We start from the raw sequence: 11,764 nt of genomic DNA on the forward strand, positions 1-11,764 counted from the left end.
TAACTCGTTGATAAAAATAGATTAAATATAAAATATTAATGCAAAACTAAAAAAACTGCTTTTCTCCAGTAGAATAGCCTAGAATTTTTAAATGAGGATTAACTTCGCCCCTGAACTTTCAAAATAACTGTTTCAATTCTCCAACTTTTTTATGCAGCTCAATTTAGTCCTTTATTCTATGTGTCTTGCCACGTTGGTATGCTGTATCAGCGTCCGAAGGTTCCAATTTTTAGCAGAAATATATATTGGTTCACACATTCTTAAATTTTTTAAAAAAGGATTTTTGTACATGTATAACAAATATATTCGGACCAACTTCTGATGGGGCTGAACATCATGAATCTCCCAAAGTACGGTTTTTAGAGAGCTAATCACATATTAGCTCTTCCAAACTGTGCAGCTCGGCCTAACTGGACAACCACGCGGCCGCTGACGGCCCACCGACTAAAGGAACGTCGATGGCCCAGGCCCAGACGCGAAGCGTGAGCCGCTTCGTCCAACCCCGAGAGCACGAACTCCGCCTCGCCCGACCCCAGAGGCGCGGGCTCGGCCTCATCCAACCCCTATGGGAGAGGTTTCTGCTTCGTCCGACCCCGAGCGACCCTGAGGGCACGAACTCGGCCTCGCCTAGCCTCGAGTGTACGGACGTAGTTGCGCCCGTCCCAGGGACGTGGGACCCTTAGGATACCACGGGAGTAAAGGCTCACGTCGGATCTCCAGAGGATCTCCAATCTTTGCTTTTCAGTGACACTGGCTGCCCGTGGCTGCAGCAAGGTGACGGCGACCACTCCACGTGCGGGTACACCGGAGGCAGTCTCACCGTCGCAGGGCCCCTGCAGCCGCAAGGATGATGCTCGGTACTTGAGCGTGGCGTACGGAGAGGAGGCTCCTCCTCCAAATGAGGCAACGACGGCGTCCTGCAACGCCAGTAGTCCTGTGAAGACGGGAGCGCTGGCACAAGATTGTGGCCGGCGGCGGTGAAGCCCATGGCGTGCTCCGTCTCGACGAGCTCGCGCAAAATCGTGCTCTGGTGGATGCGCGCCTTGTGGAGCTCCCACAGCAGCTCCTCCCTCCTCCTCGCCAACGCGGCGTCCACCGGGGATGCATTGGCGTTGCCTGCTTCCCGGTGGCAAGAGCATTGTCAGATGAACGGGATTGAGAGGAACAAATTCTTCTACCAAGTTAAACGCCTCATCTTCTTTGACACACACAAAAAAATTCCTACGATGTCATCAGATCTCTGTACGCTCACCGTCGATTCGAACATCTAGCGATCTTGTGAAAAAAAAACTACGGAGAGAGAAAACTGAACCAACAGTGCAAATGTCAGGGTCATCACTCATCGACGCCGCAAGAAACCCCAAGTTTTTACCCACAAAGAAAAGACCCTCTGCCCTAAAAAAATCTTTGTTTTCGTGGAAATCTACAAGTCGTAGAGCAGAAAGACATTCATAAAGATCAGGGCAACGGAGAGAGTGTAATCGGCAGCGGAAGGTCGGGGAAGCGGCGGAGACAGCTGGTTTCGCCGTCGTCGGCTGCTACGGGGTGGATCGGCGGAGGTAGGCGAACTCCATTGCGAGGTTTGCGGGGTTCGGTTTGATAGCGGCGCGGTGAGGAGGGGGACGGATTTTGTGATGGCAAACCGAAACAAGGGGAGCGAGAGAATATCGGGAAAATTAAACAGACACGCCGTTTCCTCGCACCAGAAAGCCGAGGGACCGGCGGCCGCCCCGCTCAACGCCAGGTGGCTCCGGGAGCGCGAGAGACCGGGACTCCGAGAGGTCGCTGGAAGTCTTCTCTGTTTTTTTTTAAAAAAATCTTCTAGTTCCATAAAAGTTAACTCACGGTATCGGAGGTGTTTGTTTTCTAGCCACATCTAATTTTAGAGAAGTTTGATCAAGGTAGGTAGGTGTTTGGTTGTTGGTAACCAAGCTTAGATAAATTTTTTTTAGACTCCATATGTCACAGAAACTAAAATTGTGGCAAAATTTTCTTAGGCAAGAAAAAGTGTGGCTTCCAATTCTTAGCCACACTTGTCTAATTTTAAGTGTGACAAAGTGTGGCTAGCAACCAAAAAACCAAACATGCCCCCAACTCCGCAAATGTGTTCGAATATGTATGAATAATAAAATTTATTTCAATATAAAAAAATTCACGAATATGTTTGTAGAAACTCTTCGTAAGACTTTTCTTTGGAACTCCTAAGTCCTAAGTCCTAAGAGCATCTTGAGCACTTCCCCAACTAAAATCTCCTAACAAAATAGTATTGGAATGTTTCAATATAATTTTTATAGATTATTGGGAGAGATGCTTTTATAATTTTCTAATAATCTCATCCCAGTATAACTAATATATTGGAAGAGCGAAAATTCTTCCTTTATTTGAGGGAAGTTGAGGTGAAATATTAGAACAACTCAATAATTATTTAAAAAAGTAAGAGGTTTTAAAGAATTACCGGAGTATATATCTTCTTCCTAATATTATTAATTTATTAAGAAAAGAAAGACTGTCAGAGATGATCTGACTTCCCCTCACCTTCCTTCCTTTCTCTCCTTCCCTTTCTTCTTATTCCCACTCGCCGCCCCTCCCTACATGCTCGTGTGCGCCTTCGATTACAACTCTGATGCCGGCATGGGCTCCACCTTCGCTCAAGCACCGGAAGTCGTGCAAGCTCAATGGCTTGGGGTAGCCAGTGACAACATTATTGACAGCTCTAGCTTTGCAGCGCGCACGACTTGAGGTCAAGCTTAATGGTTGTGAGCGGATGCGTCGGATCTGCTCGTCACTGGGGAAGACCCACGCGGAAACCGGCTGATTCGATCGCCTACGGATGCCAAGAGCGTATACTCGTGCCCCTCACCTTTTCTCTCCTGTCCATACTATCTTGTAACATGCTATCTTAACAACGATCTTTTTTGTTCCACTGTCGAACACCAGTAGCTTAGGGCCTGTTTAGCCTAATATAGCTTCAACTCTGTGATCTATACTGGAGCTGAAAGTTTATAAAATAGATTAAAATATTTTATATTTTTATTTTGAATCTCAAATAAAAGTATAATGAGCTAGCAAAAATTCTTGATTTATTCACAACTCTAGCTCTAAGAATTTCTGAAACCGGGTATGAGCAGCTTCAAAGATTTTATAAATTTTCTGAAGTTGGAGGCCTACAAATACGCCCTTAGCTAGTATCGCTGTATCGCTGATATCGATGGAGTGCATCCAACGGACTAGCAAACCGACTTCTACAGGAGGCGAAGGTTCTTTTTCTCAAAGCTGCACGTTTGTATACTTCCTTTTGCTTTGTTTTTCCGGTCTTTGTTGTGTTGTGCTCTGTATCTCCCGTAGCGCAGGCAAAACTGGAGGATCTAGAAATCGTTGTGCTAGTATCCCCCGCCCGTGCGTTCGGTTCGATTGTCAAGGGACAGTGTAATGGACTACCAGCCTACCAGGGTGATTTTCAGAAAATTGTGTATCCAATCGTTTATTCGTGAACCATGTTACAGATTTGGAATTGCATCAGTGTGCTTATTACCTATTTCCACTGTAGCTACAAGTCTTCCCTATTTCATATTTGAACTTTGAACTGATCCTCCTGCTCGTGCAAATGTGTCCGTTTGAAGGCATCGCGACGTAGGTCGCGTACATACATTCCTTGCTGGATGCGTATAAACAATCTGCTTCCGTTGCATGGGTACACGTTAGAACACTAGGACTAGGAAGATGGGCGCGCTTCGCTGCGCCGGTGATGCATGTGTGTGCTGGTGGGTGTCGTGGAGTACGAAAGACGCAGGCCTGTGCTATCAATCGTCAAAGCAACAAAAAGCAAGGCCCTTTTTTAAGAGCCAGCAAACTAATGCACAGTACAAATAGGTATCATCTATCAAATGACACCAAAGCATAGAACATTAGAACTCAAGAACTGGTTAGGGCCATGCAATCATTCATCACAAAGATAGGTCAATTACAATTGTAAATGATAAAGCACAAATGACTGCATATGTTGTGGCTCTGAACAGCATGCGCAAGAGAGTGGCGATTTGTAGTGCCGGCCTGCTTCAAACTGATACCTGAAAGTGAATTAGAGCTGACACATTATAGCATGAGACGATATTGATGCTTTCGGCAAGGAGATAACATGATATGAAAAACTATGGCATCGTGTGAGATATGTAACCATTCAAAATATCAAGAACCCAGATTACTGCCTCAATTCTTAGAACCCAAAGAACTTGCAAGAAAAGCCAGTAATGAGAAAAGGAAATGAACCTTTCACCCAAAGGGCCAAACATTTAGAATCAAAGGTTAAAGTGATACCACATACCAATTTCATGATTGCACCTAAAATTTCCAAAATGATCTTGTTCATGGTTCTTGTTCTTTGGAATTGCAATTCATAGGGTAAAGTCTAAAAAAAAGATATGTAAATGAAATCAGTATCCCATTAATCTAATAATCAATAAGAATAAAGGCGCATATCTATATGTGGTTGATGCCTTGTAGGGTGCCTTGAGCAACATTACAAATTCAATGCTTTAAAGAAATAATCTGATACTGCCATGGGACAACAGAATACTACAAAAAATATAAGAGGAAATGAGAAAAGAATCAATCTGATTGTACCTTCCTATCTTATGAAATTCTGAAGGAAAAAAAACATTTGAGTATGCTTAAACTAAAGTGATTGTACCTTCCTATCTTATGAAATTCTAGCATACTAAAATACATACTAATTTGAGATAGAGCACTTCAGAACATTGAGTATAGGCATGTAACTTAATTAGACATGTAATCTTTTTACTATCTTGGCTACTTCAGAACATTGAATACCACAAAGAGCTGCAAGATAGAGTACTTCAGAACATTTAGTATATTCTGAAATGTTCTTTATTTTTTAATGAAGAAAAGACTCATTGGAATTCCTAATAGGTTAAAGGCATTGCACGGTGTACTGAACTACACACTGCAATTTTCTCTTGTGTAAATTGGTTGTCCATGGTCCATCTGGCCAAATAGGGGTAAATAAAGCTACAGGGATCAAAGCAACATGATGGGGAACAAAATTTACAAACCTAATAACAGTGAACTAAATAGCTTATATAGCTAAACTATATACCCTGTTTAGGTTTAGCATTCAGATGTAGCCAAAACTATTCAGATGATTTTTCCAATATTGGCAGCAAAGTCAAAGATGATTTATATGAGGTGATATGGAAAGTATAAGAGTTGAGGTGCGCAGGTGCCAGATTTATGGTAGGTTTCAGAGTTAAAAACAAAACTTGCCAAATACCTCCTTAGTTAATTAAAAAAGAAACTGATTTTAGAACCTTAGAAATAGGAAGCTGAACATATTTGTATCATGTTGATGATAAGACTTGAAACATTGGAAAAACGATGAAATAGATGTAGGCTATCACCTTTCCTTTTGCTATTCAATGTATTCATCACCCACAGAGATGCCTCATTGGGAATCGCTGCATGCTCGAGCGCTTATGCTTGACAGACCTGTAGCAAAATCATGAGCACACAAAAGGCTGCAGGTAGGAATCGCAGATCAATTTGGGGAAACAAAAGAGCGTAAATAAAGGATTTCAATCAACCACTACACCATTTGAGGAGAGAGAGGGCTAGTTGTACCCAGAATTGGCACTGGACTCGTGATGAGCAAATGTGATAAGGTGACTTAGGCCTGATTAGCTGAAATGAGGCGGACAACCTTCGCTGGCACGAGTGGACGTAGCTCCAGCAGGAGGTTGCTCACGTGAAGGACCTTGATGACGATAGGTCGAGGCAAATGTCGAGTCTGTCACAGCCGTCGTGGCCAGCAAATCAGCCTCTAGCAGAGTAACCGACGGGAATCGGCAACGGCGGGATTGCCGCATATGGTGCGCCTGCTGGAGACGGGTCCGTCTCCGTGCAGAGCATGTAGAGGGTCGCGGCCACCGCGGCTGGTTGGAGCGGAAGGAGGACCGCAGCTCCGGCAGCTTCCTCGTGGCGCCCCGCCTTTCGCACGAGCTACCTCTCTCTTCTCCGCGTCCGTGCGTTCGGACGGGTCCGCCACAGTGCACTCGCACATAGACGCCACCGCGAGCTGCTGCTGCTAGCGCCGCAGGAGTCAATGCGTCCGATTTGGATGGAGATGGAGGAGGCAGCACCAGCGATGAGAGCGACGGGTTGAGGTTCGGTCACTTCGGTGGAGGAGCCAAGAAAGCGAGGCACCCGCAGCCACCGTGGTGGGGTTGGCAGGCGGCGGAGGACGGGCATGAGGGATGAGCCGGGGCACCACGGAGATTGGAGAAAACTGGCGGCGGCGCTGGAGGCGAGGACTACTAGGTGAGGGTGTGAGGCTGACAGGGTGTTAGATCAATCTCAATACACAGTGTTATCGTAAAGTTAGCAAAACCGCCGCATCAGTTTGACACCGGAACGAAATCATTCCTTTAATGTACAGTTTTATTATACAATTTTATAGATAAACTGTTATATTTAATTGTTGATTGGTGTTATAATTGAATGTGCAATGCGATCAAAAAGTTGATGAATGTCCGTTGATAAAACTCAAACCCTGAAGTTTCATCTAGCTTCATAGCTCTTGTTAACTGCGTACATCAATTTTCATCATCATAAAACTCTATTATTCTTTTTTCTCATAAATTGCTTGCCATATCATCGCTCTTATCATACCATTTAATGAGAATGAAACTCCCATGACACTTCTATTGAAACGGGCCAAAGGGCAATTCCAATTCACAGTGTCTATGGTAGTGTTCATATTACCATACATCAAGATACCATCTTTAGAAATTACACTCTACAGCTCATGATGTCTTGGTGTGGGTTCCTATTAAACTCCCTCTCTCTTATCAATCTATCATATTTATTCTCCATTAATTATTAGAAAGACACCACCTTATTTCCAATGCACAATTTAATACTGTCGAGTATATAGGTTCTTGTGTTAATACTGGATCTTGTATTACAATTTTTTTCCTCTCTCCACTCTCTTTTTCATTTATTATGATGCTATATAATTTAAAAATTCTACGTGGCAATTAATGCTATGGAAACGTCCTGGATACCCAAATCGATTTTCTGGGCTTTGAAGAACGACGCGAAGGTCTTCGTGTCGGTGGACCGGCGGGCGCGAGCTCCGTGGCGCACGGCGTGGAGCCGACGCGAGCGTTCAACGGTAGACGCGTGGAGAAGGTCGACCCACACCGCGGGCCCCACACGGTAACAGTCCGTTTAGTTCAGCGATATAGATGTACATATATGCAGACGTACACGATACAGAAGATGGTCATTAGTAAGCATCGTGACAACTCGTAATCTAAGTGAACTGGCGCAACGCTCGAACACGCATGAACGTCCGTCCCACTCTCTCACACCACGGTGGCCAGCCCCTCGAAGAAGAGCTCCTTGAAGCGCTCCATGCGCTCGGGCTCCAGCGCCGCGGCCACCGCGACGCCGCCCTCCTTCCCCGGGCAGTTGAGCAGGTACACGAACCCCGGGTAGTACATGAGCGCCGGCGCCAGCAGCGCCGGCTCACCCCACCCGAAGTCGGCGTCGTACGACGGCATCCCCAGCCAGCTGATCACCCGCAGGTCCGTGCCGGGCAGCCCGCCGCGCGGCAGCGCCGCCGGGTCCGCCGTCTCCAGGTAGTCCACCAGCGACCGCGCGTACCCGTCCCCGTGCCCCGTCGCCGCGCGGAGCCGGCGCGCGCCGAACCCCAGCGGGCCGCCCAGCAGGTCGCCGACGCGGGCGGACGCCGAGGTGCGCGCCACCGCGTTGCCGAAGAAGGCCTCCGGCAGCGGCGGGGACAGGCGGCCGCGCATGTCCACCATCGTGTACAGGCGGGACTCGGCGTCGGGGGCCAGCGCGCGCGCCGTGCACGCGCACCGCCACACGTGCGCCACCAGCGCGCGGAAGGTGGACACCGCACCCGCGCGGGCGCGGAGCGCCGCCGTCTGCGCGCCGCTCACGCGGAGGATGGCGCTGGCGTAATCCTGCTTGCTGCTGCCGCCTGCTGCTGTGATCCGGCGGCCGCCGCCGTACTCGTGGGTGTGGTCGAAGAGGACGGCCGGCTGCGGGCGCGCCCGGAGGGGCGTGCGGTCGAGGGACGGTACCACGGCGGCGCCGGCGTCCCCGCGGGCTATGCCGGCCCACGTACGGATGAAGTTGAAGGCGCTGCGGCCGTCGATAACGAAGTGGTGCATCGCCGTGCCCAGCGCCACGCCGCCGCACTGAAAGAAGGTGACCTGTCGAGAAGACACGTGTAAAAAAGACCTGTGGTATTTACCATGTTTAGTAGTCACAACAACTCCTTTTCACCTTTGACCAACTTTTTCATCTCGTGGAAGCACTTCCTCATTCGTCTTCAGTATCGTTTTCAGTCAAAAGTGCCAGTTTCTTTTGTTTTTTAATCACAGTTCACGTGATTATCCGGATTAGTTACACTTTCACAGTTCCACTCGAACTATGCCATGCACCTAAGCACGAACTCCATCCAAGAAATCGATCGGTTTGTACAAACAGAGAGAAGTCAGAGCAGCAACGTACCTGAAGCAGGAGCAGGGGTGCCCCGGGGCCGGCGGACTCGTACGCCGGCACGAACATGTCGCGCATGGCCTCGGACGGCGCGAAGCCCTCGAAGACGTCGTCGAGCGCGCCCGCGGACCGGGCGACGACGAAGAGCGCGCCCTCGGCGTTGCAGTCGATCTCGGCGCGCCCGTCGCGGCCGACGCCGAGGCGGCCGGCGAAGGGGTAGAACGGAACCAGCGCGGCGGCCAGCGCCGCGCGCATGACGTCGGCCGAGAAGAAGCCGCGCGGCGGCTTGCCGTCGCCGCAGCAGAAGCCGTCGTCGGGGCGGCGGAAGAAGTAGACCGTCGGGGTGTAGCCGTTCCTGGCGGCGAGGTCGAGGTTGGACAGCCAGAGCGCGCCCCGCGGCGTGGGCTCGCTCGGCGGCACCAGCTCGGACGTGACGACCTCGACGGCCATCGTCGATCGGATGTCTGTGGCGCGCCGAGAGTGTTCCGGCTTTTGGCCCTGTGGGTCCCTACTTCTCTAGTTAGTGTGGCGCGTGAAGTGAGTGCAGCGACTCCATGGGAGGGGGCAGGGGATTTATAGGGGTTGCATTGTGGGTTTGGTCCGGCAACAATGTTCCAAGCAGAGGGTTGTTGAGTTGAGTCAGCCTTGCTTTGGACCCTGTGGATCATGGTGCCAAGGTGGATACACGATCTGGGCTGTTCATTTTCTGGCCGACGTGCACTCCATCCGGTCGGGGGAGAATGCTGCCGTCCCGGGCGCAAACATGGGCGTTAAATCCCTGCGTGCCTTGATCGGGGCTGGACTCGGGCCCTTTCGTCTGGGACAAGTGCTGGCTTTGTGGTTACTCGTTAGGGACGAGCCAACCCATTCATGCATGATCGCACACGCATCATAAAACGTACACGCTGTTTTTTTACGGCCACTCTCAACATTGTTAAGATGTGTCACGTTTCGTCCAAGCCAATGCATCCAAGTACTACTCTATTACTGGGAGACTTCACATCCAAAATAATTAGGACACTATCATTAGTGTTGAGTGGTTGAGGTGCCAAGTCTATCAGAACACTGTATCGAGCTTGGTTCATTGGTGGGTCGCCTGACGATACCGATGGACTAGCTAACGAAGTCTAAGCTAGGATGACCGGCGGGTAATTTCTTGGCATACCGTTCATCAGCCCCATCGGCCAATGTTTCATCAGTCTTTCAGGCAGGCTTCCATGCATGGTGTCACGCTATAGCCGTGGCTCAGATGCACACCAACCCCTCGATCCATCCCATCCACGACGACCTACCTTAGATTTTTGTAGCAACTATTGTTCAGGCGCGGTCGACACGTTGCCGGGTAGTACTACTGAAGACCGTGACACGAGCTAACATGAGCAACGTCGCGGAGGTGCCGCTGCCCCCTGGAACCATGAGCATCCAATCTCCTTTTGGATCATCACGGCAGCAACTGCATGCAAGTGGTACGCATACAAACTATAATATGTAGTCCTAGCAAGCATGCCCATGCATACGTTGCAACAGCAAAAAAAAAAACTGCTTTTCTCCATTTCAAATTATAGTTCACTTTATTGTAAGCCAATTTTTTTATATATTTTGAACAAGTTTATTGAAAAAAAAAACATCCGGCTGGATCTACAACAACTAATTAATTTTCTTAAATCCACAATAAAATATATCTTGTTAATGCATTAACTGGTATTGTAGATATGCTATTGGATTCTTTTAAAAACTTGATCAAAAGTAGTATATAATTTGACTTGGGATATGTAAAGTTAAAGAGAACTATATCTGTAACGAAGGGATTAACTAAACAAGGATGCAATTTAGATTATTTAATTATGAAGACTAACTAAAGAGGAGAGGCACTTCTTTCACAATGGACTATCCCGAATTTCGATAACGTAGCAACAAAATTGCAAAAATTCAACTGAGTTACCCAAGTCTAGCCGACTATTAAAATAAGCACACAAAAAGGCTTCACATCCTCCGGCTAACAAGAAACAGATTTAGGCTAGGCACGCATCAAACACTCCACCGACCCCATTAAAAGCGAGACATCACGCTAGCTGCTTGGCCTCATCTCATGTGCACTTCACTGCGAGAGGAGATAGAGACGTAGCCATCAGCAGCAACGCCACCACGCCCATTTGTTGCATCCGCTCAGCTCGTCAGCGCCGTGTACATATGCAATGCAGTGCAGATTCCAAAGTGGAAGCGAAGTGGCCCCTGCTCATCTTTAACCCTTGGCCTTGGGTTCGGTGGCGACGTCTCCGATCCGAGCAGAAGCATGCAGATTCCCAAGTGGAAGTGGGTGGCCGACCGACCAATGCCCCGGGCGGGGAGGCGAGCCCTCCCTGTGCGATAGTTTTGTGGCGTTCCGTCTGTCTCCGCGCAATTCAGTCGTCAGCTAGCACCACGCCGCCGCCACTGGCACGCGCGGTGACGCCGGCACGGCCAACCGATCCTCTTCTTCGTCCACTAGATTCCACTTCCACCCGCGTCTCCTGCCTCGGTGTCTCCTCCCTCCTACTCCTCTTTGACGACGCAGCAGCTAGTGTCGCGCTGCTACCCGCCGTGCCGTCGCCATGATGCGCGCGCGGGCGGCCGTGATGGGCGTCGCCTTCGCCCACCAACCGGCCGGGGAAGGACCTACGAGCGGGCGTCTGCGAGAGCGACGGGAGTACGTACGGGACCCGACGGGATCCCAACTTTTTTCAACCAAGGGAGATGGGGATCTTGGCTTGGGTGACCTCTCGGTGTCCCCAGCGACGACCCCGAGCCTGCCGGTGCGACGCCAATAAATCCGTCAGGCTCGGCTGAAAGCGTGGGTGCTCGTAGATTGAAGCGGCGGCAACCGGCGAGACCGTGACAATTCTTTGAAGTGGAGGTTTCTGACAAGTTCAAGCAGCGTTTCGGCATCTTCACCGATGCTGCTGACCTGCTGTGTAACGGGCTGCCGTGGAGGAGGGCTGCTAATTGGGCCAAAAAATGCCTGGGAATACACAATTTGGCCCGGACAATTTTAGCCTCTCCAACCAACCCCCACCACACGCGCCGAAAGCGCCCACGGCAAGGCCGCACACACACTGGGCTAAAATCTTTTCTCGAATCAGCTGAAACTTCAGCAGTGGATGAACATGCAATTTACTTACTGGAGTTCTGCCGTGTCAGATAAAGAGGACCTGCAGGATTGTACGGAACCATGAACCACGCG

General features: G+C 49.4%; 1 protein-coding gene across 1 annotated transcript; it reads right to left on the minus strand.

Annotated features, from left to right (window-relative positions):
* Positions 1-7,202: 7,202 nt before the first annotated feature.
* LOC112882508 (hydroxycinnamoyltransferase 4-like) lies at positions 7,203-9,636 on the minus strand. Its single transcript, XM_025947583.1, has 2 exons — positions 8,557-9,636; positions 7,203-8,255 (listed from the first exon to the last, which is right to left on the minus strand). The coding sequence occupies exons 1-2, from the start codon at positions 8,992-8,994 to the stop codon at positions 7,380-7,382; spliced, it is 1,314 nt and encodes a 437-aa protein (XP_025803368.1). The 5' UTR covers positions 8,995-9,636; the 3' UTR covers positions 7,203-7,379.
* Between the last annotated feature and the right edge of the window lie 2,128 nt (positions 9,637-11,764).

The sequence above is a fragment of the Panicum hallii genome, chromosome 2 (genome assembly GCF_002211085.1).
Source record: "Panicum hallii strain FIL2 chromosome 2, PHallii_v3.1, whole genome shotgun sequence".
In the NCBI taxonomy this organism is placed as follows: Eukaryota; Viridiplantae; Streptophyta; class Magnoliopsida; order Poales; family Poaceae; genus Panicum; species Panicum hallii.